Source organism: Heloderma suspectum, chromosome 9 (genome assembly GCF_057233095.1).
Source record: "Heloderma suspectum isolate Gila_16-S chromosome 9, 16-S_ref, whole genome shotgun sequence".
NCBI lineage: Eukaryota > Metazoa > Chordata > Lepidosauria > Squamata > Helodermatidae > Heloderma > Heloderma suspectum.
Window position 1 is genome coordinate 12,464,218 of NC_139466.1, and position 20,932 is coordinate 12,485,149.

General features: G+C 40.7%; 1 protein-coding gene across 10 annotated transcripts in view; it reads left to right on the forward strand.

Moving 5' to 3' along the window:
* The window catches only part of MTMR1 (myotubularin related protein 1), a 55,566-nt gene that overhangs the window by 16,667 nt on the left and 17,967 nt on the right, over nt 1-20,932 (forward strand). For all 10 annotated transcript variants that reach the window (XM_084813706.1, XM_084813708.1, XM_084813707.1 and 7 more), the window contains 10 exons: nt 3,618-3,693; nt 8,486-8,580; nt 8,807-8,914; nt 9,526-9,624; nt 9,894-9,977; nt 11,072-11,221; nt 12,587-12,775; nt 12,930-13,115; nt 15,144-15,350; nt 16,633-16,725. In XM_084813706.1, the coding sequence (XP_084669832.1) occupies nt 3,618-3,693; nt 8,486-8,580; nt 8,807-8,914; nt 9,526-9,624; nt 9,894-9,977; nt 11,072-11,221; nt 12,587-12,775; nt 12,930-13,115; nt 15,144-15,350; nt 16,633-16,725 (1,287 nt within the window). The remainder of the gene's footprint in view (nt 1-3,617; nt 3,694-8,485; nt 8,581-8,806; nt 8,915-9,525; nt 9,625-9,893; nt 9,978-11,071; nt 11,222-12,586; nt 12,776-12,929; nt 13,116-15,143; nt 15,351-16,632; nt 16,726-20,932) is intronic.

Genomic DNA, 20,932 nt, shown 5'->3' on the forward strand with positions numbered 1-20,932 from the left:
GAACACTATTGTTTAGGAACCTGGAATGTAAGATCAGTGAATCAAGGTAAACTGGAGGTGGTCAAACATGAGATGGCAAGATTGAACATCAACATCTTGGGAATCAGCAAACTAAAATGGACAGGCATGGGCGAATTTAATTCAGGTGACCATCATATCTACTACTCTGGGCAAGAATCCCTTAGAAGAAATGGAGTAGCACTCATAGTCAACAAAAGGGTGGGAAAAGCAGTACTGGGGTACAATCTTAAAAACGATAGAATGATCTCAGCACGAATTCAAGGCAAACCATTCAACATCACAGTAATTCAAGTCTATTCCCCAACCACTGAGGCTGAAGAAGCTGAGGTTGATCGGTTCTATGAAGACCTACAACATCTTCTAGAACTAACACCCAAAAAAGATGTCCTCTTCATCATAGGGGATTGGAATGCTAAAGTAGGAAGTCAAGAAATCACCGGGATAACAGGCAGGCATGGCTTTGGTGTACAAAATGAAGCAGGACAAAGGCTAATAGAGTTTTGCCAAGAGAACACGCTGATCATAGCAAACACTCTTTTCCAACAGCACAAGAGGCGACTCTACACATGGACATCACCAGATGGTCAATATTGAATTCAGATTGATTGTGTCCTTTGCAGCCAAAGATGGAGAAGCTCTGTACAGTCAGTAAAAACAAGACCTGGAGCTGACTGTCGCTCAGATCATGAGCTTGTTGTTGCAAAATTTCGGCTTAAATTGAAGAATGCAGGGAAAACCACTAAACCATTCAGGTATGACCTCAGTCATATCCCTTCTTGAATATACAGTGGAGGTGAGGAATAGATTTCAGGGATTAGACCTGATAGACAGAGTGCCTGAGGAACTATGGACGGAGGTCCGTAACATTGTTCAGGAGGCAGCAACTCAATCCATCCCCAAGAAAAAGAAATGCCAGAAAGCCAAGTGGCTGTCTGATGAGGCTTTACAAGTAGCTGAGGAAAGAAGGGAAGCGAAAAGCAAGGGAGAAAGGGGCAGATATATCCAACTGAATGCAGAGTTCCAGAGAATAGCAAGGAGAGACAAGAAGGCCTTCTTAAATGAACAATGCAAAGAAATCGAGGAAAACAACAGAGTGGGAAAGACTAGAGATCTCTTCAAGAAAATTGGAGATCTCAAGGGAACGTTTTGTGCAAAGACAGGCATGATAAAGGACAAAGAAGGCAGGGACCTAACAGAAGCAGATGAGATTAAGAAGAGGTGGCAAGAATACACAGAAGAACTATACAGGAAAGATCTGAATGTCCCTGATAGCCATGATAGTGCGGTCACTGAACTTGAGCTGGACATCCTAGAGAGTGAAGTCAAGAGGGCCTTAGGAAGCATTAGTAGTAACAAAGCTAGCGGAGATGACAGTCTTCCAACTGAGCTATTTAACATCCTAAAAGATGATGCTGTTAACCATGAACAGCCCAGAGTTCACAGCCCAACAACAAACCTTCTCTTCGTGCATTGTTCGTGATTAACAAACTATGGTTTATTAATGTGTCTGGGTTCACCTAGAGTTCACACCCCAACAGCAAACCATGGATTCTCTTTGTGGGTTGTTTGTGGTTAATCAACTATGGTTTATTAACACAGCTGGGTTCACACAACACAATCCACAATTCAACAGCAACCTATACTCAACCCATACTCTGAGTTCTTGGGTTGTGTTAATGACTTAATAGACATTCATTTACTGGACTGTTGACAAATTTGCCAACCAGATAATGGCCGCGTTTGGGTGATTACAGGGGTGAAAGAACCCATTGTGGCTTCTTTTCCAACAGCAATTTGCATAATTATCAGCACAGGTTGCTGTGTCGTCTGAACCTGGCACGCAGCATGGTAGGGTGTTTTCTCACCCACCCTGCAACCATTACTACAAGCCATGGGTTGTGGCATGGGTAAGAAGCTACCCCCACCACGCACTGCACCAGATTTGGACAACACGGCAATCCACACTGCATTGCGGGTAATTATGCAAATCACGTAGAGCTGGGGGAAGAAGCCACAAAGGGGTTTTATGCCCCCACAATCGTCTGAACTGGGTCACTCTCGGCATAGTTTGTAATCTGACTTAGGTAAATGTATTGTTTTCTTCTCACAAATTGTTGAAAGTCTTACTGGAGGTTGTAAGCATAGAAGGAAGTCTGTTTCCTGCCAATGCTATCTAAAGTTCCCTAACAAAGAGACAAACAGACTTCAAATGCGTTTGATAACTGTTGAAGTCTTTTAGATGGGTAGGAATTTTCCCACTATAACAGACTCCACCTGAATACTTTCAGAGAATGAATGCCATGCCAATAGCTCCATGTTTCTTCCTTTCTGTATGGCAACCCAGGCATGGATGGTCTGCTGCTTGTGTCTGACTGGTCCATGAGGTATACACACAGGAACAGAGTTAGATTATAACTTGTCCCTTTGTAATCTTTACTTGATGCCATCAAAATAAATTAGGGACTTAGTAGGCTTTCTCCTTACTGATTGACAGAAAGTTCTCTCTAAATGAGCTAAATTATTTTTTCTTAATGAGAGAATATTTAAGTGAAAAAAGTGATTTTTTTTCTTGCAGGTTGAATAAATTGGCAAGTTGAATAAATTGTCATTAAGAATTAAAACTTCTTAATTTTTTAAAAAAGTTATAAACAGCCCATCGTGGGTTATTTAACTTATGGTGAGGCTGTGGTGTTTATGGCTGCCATTTTGAATATGCAACCCCCACTCAGGGGTGGTTGTGTTGTGTGAACCTAGCAAGCATGGGCTATATGAGGGTCAAACAACCCTTGCATAACCCATGGTCTGATTTAAATAACACACAACGAGCCCCAGTGTGTTGTCTGAACCCAGTCACTGAGTACTTTAAAAAGTGCAGCTCCCAGAGCATATTGAGATGTTATATTTTATAAGTATGGTCATCTGATTGGCCCTTCTATTTACAATATATGCAGAACGTTTGCTTACCCTTTGTATGTGCTAACTGGGATAGTTGATCTTTGTGTAAATGCTTTGCCAGTAATTCATGTTTGACAAATCTCTCTGTTTATCACATAAATGCATATTAACAGCAAACCTCTCTGGATTCACTAATGCTATATAGAACTTTAGCAGACATACTCCTAAGTATGGTTAAGAGATCAGGGGCAGGCTGCATGGCCATAACTTCTGTACCTCTCCACTCTTGGAAACAAATTCCTCCCACCTTAAATTCACCTAAGTACTTCATTTGCAGCCATGTTAACTGTGCTTGAAGCTTTACCAGGATTCCAAACTGTTCACTGAAAACCTGGTCAGTTTGATCTGCCATTGCTGATGAAACACTTAACCACAGTTAAGGCAGATGGGGGAATTTGCATCCAAGTGGGAGCAGAACATGATCACATGTTTCTTTCCTGATCTCTTTAACTACCGTTAAGTGTGTGTCCACACCAGCCCATAGTGTTTAAGAGGATAAACTCTTATCTCTGCTTTGAGAGGATAGAGCTGTAATTTGTCTTGCTTCTGTAACCTCCTAGTAAAAGCACTTTGTAGTTGTTGCGTATTGAAGCAGTGCAGATAGAATGGGAGATTTACTTCTTGCTTTGGCTTTCTGCCAGGCACTAAGGGATGGAAACAAACTTGCTCAGATGGAAGAGGCTCCTCTTTTTCCTGGAGAATCAATCAAAGCTATTGGTAAGTGGAGTATGACTGAGATAACATCATTGTTTGTGGTTAAACATAACATGAAAGTTATTCATTTGGTTTTATATAGTTCAGAATTTTTACACTTGGTTATCAGATTTTATTCTGCATCCTTAATCCCTTAAACCTGAGTGGGCTATAGGAGATGCTGAGCACAAAAGGCAAGCTAAACTGAGTAGAATTTTAATTGCAAATTAGCACAGAAATCAGTAAGCTATAAGACTGATGTGCAAAGTATAAGCTTAGATACTTGCCTTTTCTATGCAGCTTTAAGCACATTCTCTTCCAGGTTTTTTCCCATTGTGATAATATCAGAGCACTTTGAAGTAGAATACTAGCAATCCAGATTGGGTGATTCTTCCAGTTCTTCAACCCCCCCCCCCCCCCAGTCCTCCCTTAGAAGAAACATTTAGTAGGTTTCTGTGGGTTGGTTCACACATAATACTTCTGATCCTCTAAACCAGCCTTCCTCAATCTGGTGTCATCTAGATGTTTTGGTCTTCGACACGCATCAGCCCCAAACAGCATGGCCGGTGATCAACTTTGAGAGTTGTTATCTGAAACATCTGGAGGGAACCAGGTTGGAGAAGGCTGCTCTAAACCATGGAGGGAATATACCTCAGGGTCACATGCTCCCTTCTTCCATATGCTCTTAGATTCAGTGTTAAAGCAAGCCATAGTTCAAAGCAAACTGCTTCCTGTTCAAAGGAAATCATTGTCTGATCTAATTTCCAGATGAACAAACTATGATTTGTATTTGCCCTCCGAATGAAAATTGTAAACTATGCTTAGATGGTGGTTGCAATTCTTGTTTGGATGGCAAGCACAAACCAGTAGCTTATTTTGGATGCAACAGCAAAGTATGGCTTGCACTAAACAGAAAGTAGCTAATTGAGTCTGAATAGGTAAGCCTGAGTCTGGCTCATGTAATGCCAACAACTGGCACTTAAAGTGTTAGGGAGGTTAAGAGTGGGAAACATTCAAATGCTAACAGCCCATATTTCTGGAAAGATGTAACTCTGTGGTTCTGCTCATAAGGATTTGAACATTGGATTATTATTTGTGAGCGTGTGTGTGTGTATAAAAAGAGAGAGGGCGAGGTATAAAGCGGCACAACAGCAAAGCAACACGGAGGCTCTGGATCCACTATGGACGTAGTCAGTCTTAAGTTAAAATAGATAAGAAAGATAGATACACTTACAACAGAGTAATTAAAAATACATATTTAGTGCTAAGTTGCAATATTTTAACATCGCTGCTATAAATGAAGGTGGAAAATCTCACTTCAGCCATGAAGTCACTAGGCAGTATTAGGCAGGCCGCCGTATCTTTCAGTTTCATCCCATCTGCAATATGGGGGTGATGGTAATGCTGCCCATCCTTAGTACACTGTTGAAAAGGTTACTGTGATGATGCATGTACTGTGTTTTGAACACTGAAAACACTAGAAATTGATTATTTTATTTGAAGTATTTTTCCCTGCATTTTGCAAGCTAGTCCCCAAGGTGGCTTGGAATAAAAACATTAAAACAGAATATAATAATGCAAAGAACAATAAAGGAGATAAAACAGTAAACATAAGCCAAAAAACCACAGCAGTTAAGATTAGAATTGGCAGATAAGAAATTCAAAACCATTAAGAGAGCAATCCTATGTCCCCTACGCATTGTCTGGGGGACAGGATTGTTCAGTTTCCTGGATATGAGGTCAGAGAAACAGCTCCTCCCCCTCGTAGCTGGCACGCAGAGAACCACAGTGGCTACCTCTCTGTGCTCACAAAATGGAGCAAGGAGACTGAGCAAAGGGAGCATTCCTGAGGGCAGGGAGGGGAGGAGGCCAGAGCGGCTGACTTGCACCTTTTCCTGTCGCTGCCCCAGCCTCCTTCCATTGCCCTCCCCAAAGCATCTGCTAGACAGGCGAAATCACCCATCTAGCTAAAATGCAGAGGGGGACATGTGAGGTGCCTCCCGCTCTGCATTGGGTACTTGTAAGCCTCTGTGTTCGGGGGCTTATGAGTACCCTAAAAATATGTGAAAACAAGGCAGTCTTTGCCTGGTGTTTGAAACCTAACAGAGAAGATGCCAAGAGAACACATCTGTAAAGGGAGTTCGATAGTTTGGGAACCACCAGTGAAAAGGTCCTCCTCTCTCCACTTGCCACCTGCTTAACCTCTGAAGGCAGGGGCATCTGGAGGAGTGCTTCTGAGGAAGATGATGATGATGATGATTTATTACATTTCTATACTGCCCAATAGCCGGAGCTCTCTGGGCAGTTTACAAAGATTAAAAACATTAAAAGTATACAGAGTATTTTAAGGTATACAGAGTATATGTATTGTATATATACTGTATATACAATATACAGAGATTAAAAACCATTTACATAAAAAACACAAGAACAGACAATATACACAAAAGAAATATATATCTAAAACAGCTTCAAACAAACGGTCAGTTGGGGCATGCTGGGAATTGTAGGCCTTTTCTCTGTCTAAACATGCATAGGGTTATGCCCTAACTGTGGTTTGGTTTAACATCTGAATTGACAAACCACAGTTCCACCTCCAGCGGCTGCTGCACCATGGAGACAGGCATGAACTTGTGTAACTGAGTGCTAAGACCATAGAGACCATAAGTAGAGAGGCAGCTCTAAATCGTAGTTTGCCTGTTGTCAATTTGGAACAATTTGATATGGGTTCTTAAGAATAGGGTTGGTGTAATGTCTATAGTGAGCTTATTATACTTGAAACGTATAAATATGCCAGTTTTTGCGCTAGGTACGTGTCTGTTTGCCAGACTTCTGAAGAAGCAGGCTTTATGTGGGCTGTGGCGTAAGTGTATTAACTGAGAACCATCCTGTTAAGCTGATGACTTCCTAGTAAGAGTTGATCAGTCAGTGTTGCCTGAAAGTGACTTATTGGAGATGTTCTTCTGAATGAACAGTTTATTTGCAGGCTAGGGTCTGAGACCATTGCTCTACAGAGACATGTGTGTGAGTGGGGCAAAGCAGTGGGAATTCTTGAATTTTGAGACAGATAGGCAGAGAGAGCTGTGATTTTAGCTAGCTGTGTCAATGCAGTGTAGGGCCCACGCTGTTGCTCTCTGATGCAGGAGCAGCAGTTTTGCTGCCTGTTTTTCAAAGTCTGCTTGTTTTCAGTAGCATCTGCCTGTATTGTAAATAAGCTCAAAAAAGTGACCCGCCTCCGCGCCCCCCCCCTTTCTTTTTTTTTACTAAGTCTACTAATTCCCCTGCTGGCTGGGGAATGCTGGGAGTTTTGTAGCATTTTTTTCTGTCTAAACATGTATACTATTACACCCTAAGAGGCTTCCCTGTGACCAGCATGGAAACCAGACTACCTAAAATATATTAGCAGGCTAACTAAAAAATATTAGCAAGATGGAGGCCCCTAACCTGATATGTTTCCATGTTGGCTGTAGAGGAAGAGGCTTGAAAACAAAAGAAATATTACTATGACACTCTAATTTCTAGCACGTGTGCTCATCTAAAGGAAATGCAGCCCCTGTACCATTCCCCCTGAACTTCTCACAGCTTGGAAAAAGGAGGAGGGCTTAACAATGGGTTGAATCAGACAGCTTTTTTGCAGTAACCTTCAGTATTGTGAGATGAAATTGTTAGGTCATGTTTTATTCAAAAGGTGCTCTCTTGAATCGGTATCTGGGCTGTGAAGTGCTTCTTGTTCCACCCATTAGAATGTCCTGAAAATGGAAATTATTTATTAAATAGGCAGCAATAGGGGAAGGCCAAATTAGAAGTCTGCTCATTTGCCTGCAGCATGAGCTTTTCCATATGACGAATACATGGAGCTTTGGGATCTGCTGCTAAATGTAATTGTCTTTGTTGAGAGGAGTAATCTAAGCATACACTGGAACGCTGGCTTCAGCATCCTTAAGCTCTGCTTTCAAGTGGATGAGATTCTGTCAGAATGGTTGCATTAAATGTCATGTTTGATTTGCCAGGCTTATTGCTTTGGTCATTCTGAGACATAAGGCATTAGCTACCATCCAGTGACTTTTACAAGTGTAGGTGGAGTTCTCCCACTTTAGAAGGGCTTGAGCTCACTGTTTACTGGATCATGGTGGCAAGGTACAATATTTGTTCATAATTTTAGTCAGTTCTTGTTCCATGCTACTGCCATAAAGACTCTCCTAATAGCTCTGCTCTTACCTTGTACTCCAGAACAGCTATGGAAGCTATGGGAAGGGAAGTATGCACATTGAAGCTGCAATCCTATATATATTTCCATAGGAGTAAGTCCCAGTGAAATTGGAAGGCCATACTTCTGAGTAAACACGTTTAGGATTTTACTACTAAGTAAATCTCATTTACTCCTTAGTAGTCAAATCTTCAGTAGGATTTCACAGTGAGTTTATTACGAAAAATATAGACGACTGTACAAAATTAAACATATTTTTGTTCTTAAAAACATTTTAATATCTGAGGCAGTATTTTTATTTTTTATAATCACCAAGTACTTTACACTTCATTCTAAACTGTAACTTCTTGGCCTTTTATTTTTTTAAATTATGAAGATACCTTCTTTTGAAGTGATGTACTATGAAATAGGCATTAAAAAAAAACCCTTTGAAATATTTGCTGTGTAAAATTGTTTTATTCCATGGGTAATGCCAGATTCAAAAAGGCATTTAGAAACTGAGGAAGTTTCTTGCACGAAATATTTTGCCTATGTGTGTAGATACGTAATAAAATAAAATACTATGGTGGGAATATCAACACTAATAAAACGACACCTTATTTTTTCCAGCTAAAGATGTTATGTATATTTGTCCATTTCTCGGAGCCATCAGTGGTACACTGACAGTGACAGATTTCAAAATGTATTTCAAGAATGTTGAAAGGGTGAGTCCGTGTTCCTTACTGCACATCATGCATCTTTCAGCTACAACTTCTCTTGTGTGTGTGTTTTTCAGACACTTGCACATACGTATAAGCTAGACATAAAGCACCATGGCAGCTTTACGTGTCCCATTATAATTATATAATTTTATCTTGTACAGCGTATAGAATACTGTGTACTCATAGCTGTAAAAAAGAAACATGGTGTTTACTTTTCTTCCAATTCCAGGATCCACATTTTGTTCTTGATGTTCCTCTTGGAGTGATAAACAGGGTTGAGAAGATTGGAGTGCAGAGCCATGGAGACAACTCTTGTGGTATAGAAATTGTTTGCAAGGTATCATTTTAATCTTGAGGAAATGTACTGGTACTCAAATTGTTATTTTCTGAGTGTTTTAATTTCATTGTGGAATCCCAATATTATACCTTTGATATGGGAAGTTTTTACCTGTTTGTTTCTTGTGGCTGAGCTGTTGTCATGCTGCTGAGTGTTTGAAAGCATTCTAACTTAACGGGTGGGAAAAGGTCAATTACAGATCTTGGGCAGGGCCTAGGTAGAGGAGAGGCTACCTTAAGGGTAAGAATGCACACTTGCACTGGCATTCATACATTCAGAAAGCACATTTCCGCCCTAGGGAATTAATGTGAGATGAGTGAATGAGGCAGTCCTCTTTTTGGGATGATGTTATCATATGAGCTCTTGTTTCTGTGACAAATGACTACTGTTTGGTTCACCTCTTTGTGAATGTAATGGTACAACTTCTTCATATATGATATAGTCCTAGTAACTGAAGGTTAGAACAGGATTTTATAATCTTGAGATAACGCAAATTAAGACATGGGCTTCTTTAGTACAAGTAGCCAGTACAAAATCTTTCATTTCAGTAACATTTTTAACTGCTGTAATTTTTAATTTAACACACCAAACCTTAAGATATCTTTTGACAGGATATGAGAAACTTGCGGTTTGCCTATAAACAGGAAGAACACAGACTAGAGATTTTTCAAAACCTTATTACACGAGCATTTCCTCTTTCTCATCGGCTGGTAAGTATTAAAATGAGTTCCATGCCCACATCATTCTTTCTTCTTTAAAATATATAAAGAGGAGAGGGAAGATTCTGAATATAGCCTATTGATTCTTCATAATCACAAAATGTCAATACTATTCTTGCTTGAATTATCTCAATAGAATAGATAAAATGTATTTATTTAATATAATTTTTTTTGGCCTGCCTTTCAGGGTATATACTGTATTAAATAACTCAGGCTGCAGTACTGAACATGATTGTATGTTTTTGTTTCACCACATTCAGCCATTCTTTGCATTCAGCTATAAAGAAAAATTTCCTGCTAATGGCTGGAAAGTTTATGATCCAATTGCTGAGTACAAGAGACAGGTAGGTGATGATTTTCACATTTTAAGAATAACCTGCTGTACCTATAATTTTGCCTGAATATCCATAGGCATATTGGGAGACCCAAAAGATAGTGATTCTTATATTGATGTCTGGTTGTATTGTAATTTTGTTTAATTGTACTTTATATTTTCATTCTTATGCGAGTCACCTTGTAAGGACTATGTCCTAAAAGGCCACATATAAATGAGTTCATTCATGCATGAGTAAATAAATATTTAGGGTGGTGAGCAGGTGGAACAACACAGTTACCTATTGAGCAAAGTTAAAAGCCCACTCCCTCTAGCTGAAGATGCAAAGCTGGATGAATGCAGCTTTGCCATCCTCTTGACTTATAGCTACTTCACATGCAGCCTGAATGTCGTAAATGTGGCAGGCCATCAGAGCAAGTGCTAGGCTCATGTTTCTCCCCCCACTGATTGGAGTGTGTGTGTGTGTGTGTATGAGAGAGAGAGAGAAGGCCCTTTCCAAATGAGCTATTTACCCCTTCTGTTGTGTCAGATGTGCTGTGTGCATGGGAGGTACTGCGTGTGCATGTTCTGGTTCACAGAAAACATTGGGGGGAGGGGGCTGGGATGTGTTTTCGTGCCCAAAGAATGTCACATTTCTCACTGTGTGTATGTGTTGTTGTGTTTTATTATATTTGTCTATCATATTTCTGCCAATGCACTCAAGGCAGTTTATAAAATGATGGCTTACAATTGAATAATGATATGAAAGGGAAAAAGAAAATAAACAGATTCAGGTATTTTCCCTCAGGTAACGAGCGTACATGCCAGGAGTGTGTTTAAACTGGCCTTTAGCTGTTTGCTGATGGCTCCCTCTCCAGCAGCTGTGCTTACAAACAGAGAGTCGTTGGAGCTTCTGGCCCAGTCAAGCTTTGAACTTCATAGCTTCTCATGCAAAGATTGAGTTTGTGTAACTTTCAGAAGCTCTGTACAAGCTTCTGAAAGTACAAGAAAAAAATAGATACTCTGTAATTTTTATTACAAATGTGTTGTGTGTAATTATTTGGGCATTCTAAAATCAGGTGTTTAAAACACAGTTTCTTTAAAAAATGCTTTGCTTTTATGCAGGGTCTACCCAACGAGAGTTGGAAAATATGCAAAATTAACAGCACATATGAATTTTGTGACACGTACCCTGCTATTCTAGTTGTGCCAACCAGTGTAAAAGATGACGACCTCTCTAGAGTAGCAGCATTTAGGGCAAAAGGCAGAGTTCCGGTAAGTACGATTCATAAGTTAAAACTGAATTGTTGCTGCATGTGGTTGTGATGCAGTTGGATGCCTAATCTGAAGAACTAATTAAGTAGCCCAGCTCTCTTCTTGGAGGAAGCTGTGTGAAATGAAAGAGGAAACAAGAAACATTTCCAGGCTGAGACTTGAAAAGTAAAGAAATATTTACTTCTCCTTTGTAAATGTTGCCACTAAGTTCAACTGCAATTCTGCTGTTTGTGGGAAGGATAATAGTTGAGGTAAGGATTGGGACCAACAGAAAACAAAGTCGGTCCCAGTCCTGACCTCAACTGTCTTACCTTTCAGTTTAGAGTACTTTGATGCTCATGGTGGCAGGGCAGAAGTAAGGGAGGAGTGGCACTCTCCCTTCCTTCTTATGTTCTTATGTTCACTACCCAGAACATGAAAAGCCATGCTGGATCAGACCAAGGGTTCATCAGTCCAGCATTCTGTTCACACAGTGGCCAACCAGCTGTCGACCAGGAACCCACAAGCGGGCATGAGCGCAACAGCACCCTCCCACCCATGTTCCCCAGCAACTGGTGTACATAGGCTCACTGCCTCTGGTACTGGAGGTAGCACAGAACCATCAGGATTAGTAGCCACTGATAGCCCTTTCCTTCAGTAATTTGTCCAACCCCCTTTAAAAGCCATCCAAATTGGTGGTTATCACCACATCCTGTGGTAGCGAATTCCATGGTTTAATTATGTACTGTGTGAAGACCTTCCATTTATCTGTCCTGAATTTTCCACCAATCAACTTCATCGGATGACCCCATGTTCTAGTATTTTGAGAGGGGGAGAAAAATAGTGGGTAGGGTTGATCTATCCCCCTCCCCATTGCAAGCGATTAGGAGGAAATTATTTACTCCAGTTCCAGCATTCACTTGCTGTGCCCCCCCACCCACTCCCACTCCTGTGTTGGGGTGTTGTTGGAGACCAGAAGACTGCTGTGCCCCCACTATGCCCCCCTTTATCCCCTTCCAGTGTTGGGGATGTAAGGGATATGGAGATTTCTGTGGGAACTAGGAATGGGGATCCGAAGTTGGATCTCCCCCTTCTAGCAAAGATCTCTCTCTCCACACTTGGTTGGAAAGTTCCAAACAATCTTATGGCCCCTGGCATGTCCTCCCAGGGGCCATAAGATTGCAGCCTTAGGTGTGCAGAATTGTTTGCTTCATGATATCATGGCAAAAAACCCTTTATCTGTACCCTCTGTTAACCCTCTGCATCCAATAATTCATTCTCATCTTCTCATGACATCTTGTCTGCTTTTAATTTGACAAGTGAGTTGCTTCATGTACTTAAAGGTTTTGTTTTTATTCTTAAATTAACATTTTTTTCTTAACCTAGGTGTTATCCTGGATCCACCCTGAGAGCCAGGCTACCATCACACGTTGCAGCCAACCTCTCGTAGGTCCAAATGACAAGCGATGCAAAGAAGATGAGAAATACTTGCAGACAATCATGGATGCCAATGCTCAATCACACAAGCTTTTCATCTTTGACGCCAGACAGAACAGTGTTGCAGATACAAATAAGGTAGAACTAACATAAGAGGAAAGTATTGAGATACTTTTACAACAGACAAAAAGTAGTGAGGGAACTTTTACATTAAATTTGAAATACTTAATTTTAAAATGTTGAAATTATTTGAGTTATTTTAAGATGATTTGAAATGAGTTGTGTTTTTCAGGCAAAAGGAGGTGGGTATGAAAGTGAGAGTGCCTACCCGAATGTGGAGTTGATCTTCTTGGAAATCCCAAACATCCATGTGATGAGAGAATCATTGCGTAAGCTAAAGGAAATGGTTTACCCTACAATTGATGAGTCTCGGTGGCTGTCCAATGTGGAGAATACACACTGGCTGGAATATATACGGGTAATGAGCTTGATGAAAATATGTTATGTTGTTTGAAATTCTAAAATATGGAAAAATTTCTCTTCAGGTATTCTCATGTCACCACTCCAGGATAATCTGAAGGGGGGAAATGCTGTAATTAGAATTTGGAGTTTTCAGATTATATAGACTAATGTGGTATGCTGTTACTGTATTTTGGACCACAGCAGCAGTAATATTTATTTTTAATTACTTATGTGGTTTAATAGAGTTATATCCTACATGAGCATACAAACATGTTTGAATAAAGTTGTTTATAGCCTCAGTGGGGGCAGGCTAAACTTCCACATGTAGATCTTCTGTTCTAGAGCAAAGGAACCCACTCCTTCTTCCTACGCCTAACATCCACTTGGGTTCTGTCATTCTTGGTCTTGGTAATGGCGCAGTAAGCAACTTTCAGAAGAACCAGCCCCCCACCAGACCAAATTACACAGTGGAGTGGGTAATAGTGTCCAGGTCAGGACTGCTCCTGCCACAGTTCTTCCACAGACAGCTGACTTAATGACTGCTAGAAACCTCACAGGATTTAGAATTTACACAGTTCTTTTAGAGAGCAGAGTGCTCCACAAATGTTAGCTTGATCCTTACAACGGCCCTGTAAAGTAGCTCAGTATTATAATCTCCATATTGCCATTTCGTGCCTAAGGCTGAGAGATAGTGGCTTGACTAAGGTCACTGGGTGAATTCATAGCAGAGATGAGATTTGAATCATGGAATTCTTGATTGACAGCTTAGCCTCTTTTTCGTTGTGCTCCACCAACTCTCTCTTTTTTTTAGGAATTAGGGATCATTTTCACTTTTGGACAGGGCTCTTTCCTTGCAACACAGAACATTTGGCACACACACCCAGACGAATCCCCCCCCCCCCCCCCCGCAAACTGCCATGGGAACTTCAATTCTGCTTGGCCAACTACCAGAAGCACCTCATTTGTAAACACTGCAGACCTTCATAGCTTTCCAGCTAAGTCATGCAGTGTCATGGTTTATTCTGTGTTTTGGCTATGTACCAAAGCACAGGTTCCATAGATACCAATTCAGGTGGATGCTGACTTCATTGAGAATAGGATTCCTTTTAACATTGTTATGATGCTTTTGCTTATTTTCCCCCTACCAGTTTGATTTTGATGAAGTTATGGGGATAGAGTTTCTTATCTCCAAGCATTTCATGGCATAGATAAATGGAATTGAAACATTTGTAGTATATTGTTCAGGAGATCATCATATTATGTGTAGTGTGTCTTGTAGTCCTATCACAGATTGTTAACAGTGTATTGGCAGCAGAAAATTCAGTGGAGGTTTTTCTAAGAAGACAGAGAAAGGGGAAATTCTCAAGAATTCTGTTTATTGCTTTATACATAATTCAAATTGTTAACCAAATTTCAAAATATACTGGTTAGAATATGACACTTGCCCAGTCTAATTATTGACTTTGCTCTTCGTAAAATGCCTTCTTGGTGGGATCAGTTTAGAATATATATGTAATAGTGCTTTCATCTCTCTCAGCTTGCTCAGCAGTTTGCAGTGTAGGTGCGTGATATAATCCTAATTTGTATTTTCCAGAGTTGCAACTGGAATTTCAGGTTCATATTTGATGTATAAGGTTTATTATTCTGGTGAGATTTGTTCACCCACCTACATTGGGAAATGCTGATGGCAATGAAGTTATACCACTATAAGTATTCAGTGCATTGACTGAGTGTCATTCATGGAGGATAAGTCTATCAATGGCTATTAGCCATGATAACAAAATTAAACGTCCATGTTCAGAAGCAATAGACCTCTGAATACCAGGTGGTCTGGTATTCCAGGGAAAGGCCATCACTAAATCCTTCTTGTAAGGTCCCTGAGGCATTCAGCTGGCCACTGTTGAAGATGGAACCCTAGGCTAGATAGATGTTTGCGCAAGTCTTGCAAGGCTGTTCTTGCATTCTTATGCCAAGTCTTCTTCCGACAGTTTGCCTTGGTGCCTTGGTGTAACGCTTCAATCTGGAATATTCCTTCTTTCTAAAGATGCTTCTTGCTGGAGCAGTGAGAATTGCCGACAAAATCGAGTCTGGTAAAACATCCGTGGTGGTACACTGCAGCGATGGCTGGGACCGTACAGCTCAGCTTACCTCTTTAGCCATGCTTATGTTGGACAGCCATTACAGAACCATCAAAGGCTTTGAGGTCCTCATAGAGAAGGAATGGATGAGTTTTGGACATCGGTTTGCAATGGTAAGTATAATACGGCATGGCAGGTAGAAAAGGGAAGCTGCTCTTTGGAAAAAATAATGTATTTTAAAAGTGAAAGCAACCATTATTACATACCCATACCCCAGCATTAACAAGCAAGTAAACAATTCAGTTAACAGCAGTGAATCATCTCTCCTAACGCCGCACTGTCCTAATGAAGTTGTTTTGCTGCTCTTAATTCAAACTGAAGCAGATATCCTCTTTGCTGGATTCCATTGCTGGACAGTTCTCAAGAGTGGTAATTGCTTCTCTTTCCCCTTTTCTCAAGCTTCTCCTGCTCTATTCAGCATTGGGCAGTTTGCATTTGGAGTACTGTATCCAGTTCTGGGCACCCCATTTTAAGGTGGACATTGATAAGTTGGAGCACGTCCAGAGAAAAGCAACCAAGATGGTGAGGGTCTGGAAACTGAGTCCCATGAGGAACAGTTGAAAGAGCCGTGGGAAGAGAAGATTCAGAGGAGACGTTACAGTGGTCTTCAAAGATCTGAATGGCTGCCGTGCAGAAAATGGAGCAGATTTGTTCTCTGCTGCTCCAGAGGGCAGGACTAGAATCAACAGGTGGAAGCAAATTTTGGCTAAACATTAGGAGAAACTTCCTAACAGTGAGAACTGTTCAGCAGTGGAACAGACTGCCTTGGGAGGTGGTGGGTTCTCCTTCACTTGGAGGTATTTAAGCAGAGGCTGGATGACCACCTGTCAGGGATGCTGTAGCTGGCAATGTAGCGCCTGCATTGAGCAGGGGATTGGACTAGATGATCTCTGATGTCCTTTCCAACACTATGATTGCATCTGCCTCTGACAGTCAGCATGCTCAATGGCTGATGATTGTTTCCATGACTCACGGAGGTAATTGCCCTGTTCATCCTGACTCTGTAGTCTCTGCTGCAAGCCTCGTCAACTGGCTTGCTCCAGCTCTCAGTCTCAGCCCTGCATAGAATGCTGACTGCTTCCTAGGTTATGTAGGTGCCTCTGAGTTCATGCAAATATTACAGTACGTTCAAAAGTTTCTGGATTTTGCCTCCTTCAAATTTCGATAACACTTCTGTCATCTCTCTATCCTGTTTTTTAACCCAGCAGGCTACTGGGTTTGACAGATGACCTGAAGGTGATTTATTTTATTTCAGTGTAGATATTTAGTACTTAATCGTTTGGAGAACAAGTGTTCCTGATGCACTCCTTCATTGCTCTTGAAAGGTTATTTAAAATAAATACATTTGATAAAGAAGGAAGTCTTGCTCATAGGATTCTTTTTTTGCTCCACTAGCGAGTAGGTCATGGAGATGATGACCATGCTGATGCTGACAGGTCACCTATCTTTCTTCAGTTCGTAGACTGTGTTTGGCAAATGACAAAGCAGGTAAGAGCATGTTTATAATGATCCCTTTAATTTTTCTAATCCAGATAGAAGGTCACATTTCCTTCGGGGCAGTGGAATAATGCTTAAATGAATTTTTGTAACTATAGTTCAGTGCACACACAGTAAAATTTTAAACATCTGCCAAGCTGAAAATTCTTAAATCTGTGGTGTTTTAGAAATGCTCAGACATATCTTTTGTTATCTAAAGTATATCCACACTTGTATTTTGGGAGACTAAGGGTGCAATCCAATGCATGTTTGGACAGAAAAAAGTTTTACGACTCCCAGCACTCCCTAGTTGGCCATGCTGGCTTGGGGGATGCTGGGAATTGTAGGCCATTTTTTCTGTCATAGGATTGTACCCCAAGAAAATAAACTACCTCAAATAATTCTACTACAAGGTCAGTGTTTATTAATTGCTCACAGTGGATCCTAAGATCCTATGAGTGGAGTTAAGCTCATGGAAAGGCTGCTCCTGGTGTCTGCTAATGGAAGGGGAGTGATTTTCACCAATTCCCCCTGTGTGTCCCCCCCCCCTCCAAATCTTCTCCAGAGGTTTGGGGAAGTCTCTGGAACAGCGTAGAAGGTAGCACCTCTCTTGCATTAGTAAGGAGCTTCTGCTGGATCAAAGGCCTTTCATGGGCCCTTGATTCAGCAGAAGCTCCTTACTAATGGGAATGATTTAGTTTTTTAATTTTTCAACTGAATGTTGAGCAAATATTTTTCTACCCAGTTTATGTCAGGTAGTGGCATGATAAAACATCTCTAATGTAACAAAACAAAATTCAAAGCAAGAAACAGAAATTTTAAAGTGAAAAGTGTGTAGGATTTTCTGATTACTTTGAGTTTACATGATATGGATAAGCTGGATCTTAGAATCTTCAAGTTCAGTTTGACTGGGAAGCTGCTGCTTGTAGCTTCTTTGTGATGAACTAGCTAGTTTACATATCAAAGACATCTAATTCTTATATACAAACTCTGAGATTTGCCTATTCAGGACAAATTAATAATGATGCATTGTATTTATTACAGTTTAGAGCAGATGTTTTATAAAGCAGATGGTATTTGAGATTCTCTTAACATCATAAAGGTATATAATTATTGTTTTACATAATATCATAAAGGTATCTAATTCTCATTTTGCACTTGTCCTTGTTAATTAATTAATGTATTATTATTAACAGATTTCTAAATCGCCTTTCAGGACTTAAAGCCCTCATGAGGCAGTGTGCAAACTGTAAATAGAACAATATAATAATTATATTATATTATATTATATTATATTATATTAAATAATGCAATAAGGCAAACATAAAATAATTATTAAGATATATATACAAACATATAAAATGAACAGGACAGCAATTTATGAAATTAATAAGATGCAGATTGAATTATGTCTTCAATTTTTTTTTTAAATGATGGAGCTGGACAAATGTCAGGGAGCAAATTCCACAAATATGGGGTCACCGCTGAGAATGCCCTGCTCCTGGTACCCACCAAATGAACATCTCCTAAAGATGGTCCTGAAAGCAGGGGCCCAGACATTGATCTCAGTGCATGGGCAGGCTTGTACAGGTGCAGGCAGTCCTTCGGAGAGCCAGGTCCCAACCCACTTAGGGCCATAAAGCTTTAAACTAGCCTGCAAACAGATAAGTAACCAATGTAATTGATACAGAATAGGTGCAACATGTTCTACTTGCCTTGCTCCCACAAGCAACCTTGCTACCGTGTTCTGTACCAATTGAAGTTTGTGGACTGTCCTTAAAGGCAGCCTCATGCAGAGCACAGTATAGTAATCTAGTCTGGAGGTAACCAGAGCATGAGTTACTGAGGCAAGGTCTGCTTTCTCCAGATAGGGCTGCAGTTGGTGAACCAGCTGAAGCTGGTAAAAAGCACTCCTGGCCGCTTGGTGCCATTTGCTCCTGCATCATTAGCGCTGAGTCGAGAAGTAGCCCCCAGACTGTATCCCTGACTTTTCAGTGGGAGCGCAGCCCCATCCAGAATGGTGCATATCTCCATCCAAATTGATAGGTTTCCTAATCCACAGGACCTCAATCGTGTCAGGACTGAACTTCAGGCTGTTTGCCCTCATTCATCCCCAAACTGCTTGCTGACCCCGGTTCAGAATTTCCACCACCTCCCCAGGGTTAGATGGTGGAAAAGAGAAGTAGTGGTGCATGTCATTTGCATGCTGATGACACTGCAGTCTGAACCTATCACTGTGGCCCAGTGTTACAGCCTCCACTGGCACCATTTGGCAGTAAATATTGTGGTATTGGCACCTTGAAAATTGTACTGGCTTGGAGAGTGACAAAGATTCTCACTGCAGTTTTGTGTGCCAGTAGGATGAATACAGAAGATCCATTTACCAAGTGGTAATTTATGATACTGTGCATGTAACCATTTAGTAAGCTTAAATATCTGTATTGTTCTGACAAGTAGCAAGGAGAATTTTGTCACACATCTGTGTGTGTACAGAAAATTCTTCTTGCCACTTGACAGAACATTACAGATTTATTTTTTACGTGTATATTCTGCGAACCTCTTTCAGCCTGACAGCCAAATTCCATTTCAGAGAAGCTTTTGGGGGGCACTTTCCAGTGCTTAGCAGGTCCAAAAGCAACAGGAGGCGGGGGCAAAAATACCAGCATAGTTTAGCGTAAAGCTCTTACTGAAGTAAACTAAGACTTAGGAAAAGCATTTCAACCTTTTGGAATGGAGGGGAAACTGTCCATAGTCAGGGAATCACCAAACTATCATTGGTTTGTGGAAAGGGGACAGGACCGGGGGGAAGTGGGTGTGGCCTTCTGGGGATCCCAGGAGGGCTAGATTTCGACCCTGGGCCTGAGGTTCTGGACCCCTGGGCTTCATGGCTGAGTGGGGGGTTGAACCCAGGTCTCTCCAGTTCTCTAACTGCTCGCCTCAGTGGTAATCCACTTTGGTAAATGGTTGCCCCGTTCACCTGGTATATGACTGGAAATCCTCCTAATGTAATGTGGTGCATGTGTGTGCTGTCTTCTTGTTCCCTAATGTATAATTTCTGATTCAAAAAGTGAGAGATTTGCGGGGGGAAGTATGTCCTTGATTATTTTTTGTGAAATAATAGGCATTGCACAGGATTTATACAAGATACTCTGATTTTAAAAAGGGGAGCTGCTGGTTTTGAATATGGAGTTGCATAGTTGCCATTCTCAATTTTGAAAAGGGAGAAGGGAATGGAGGAAAAAGATGGAAACCAAACGAAACCAAACCGCACCCATAAATCCCTAGTGACATCTCAGTTCTCTCCCCCTCTTCCCCACCCCATTCCCCAGTGAAAAACACGACAACACTGGATATTGTCTTGTTGCACACTTCTAATCTGGAAGCACTGGAAGTAGACTATCAAATGCACCATGACCAGGTAGAAATGAAGGAATTTGAGACTTAAGAATAGATGTACGGCCTATAGGTTTACTTGACAATAATGTGCCCAAATATTCCCCTTGTTAGCTCCTAATTAATATTATTGTGAATTTAAGTAATGCTCCTTTCACAGTCATTTAAAAACAACAAACTTGAATTTCAAGCAGGACCTTTCTGTATATTAAGCATTTGCTGCTAGAAAATTGGGGCCTTGTTATAGTTGCTACTCACAGGAAAGACACCTACTTATTTTTCTATGATTTGGTGGTATTAAACTTTGCATGAACAAGATGTTTAGCATTATCCTGTTCTTTGTAGTGCAGTCCGTTAAAAATACATTGGACGTTGCTTCCTCTTAGGAAAGGCATGCGGTTCTTTTGCAGGAGAAAAACTTACAGAATGGTTCAAACATCTGGAAGGAACAAAAACCCTTTAGGGGCAAGACCCTTAACTCAGAACAGCCTTTTCTGTTTTTTTGTGATCTCCCTCGTTGCTCCCTAGTTCTTGCTATAAACGGTTTAGTTTCCTTGTAGTCAAAGACTGTGAAACAACTTCGCCAGTTCCATATGTGTGCAAAATCTGAATCCAGCAAGAGGTTTGAAATAAACATAACCAGCTCTGGTATGGGGAGGGGAGTGAAATGATTTCAAAAATTGTAATATGGTTCATAAGACAGGCTTGTCTTATTTTTTCAGAGAACACCATTTCTTAATCTCAGTATACAGACCATTTATTAATGTTCTAATCCTCATAGATAATAAGATAGAATAGCCTTTCTCCCCTTCTACAACTTCGTTCT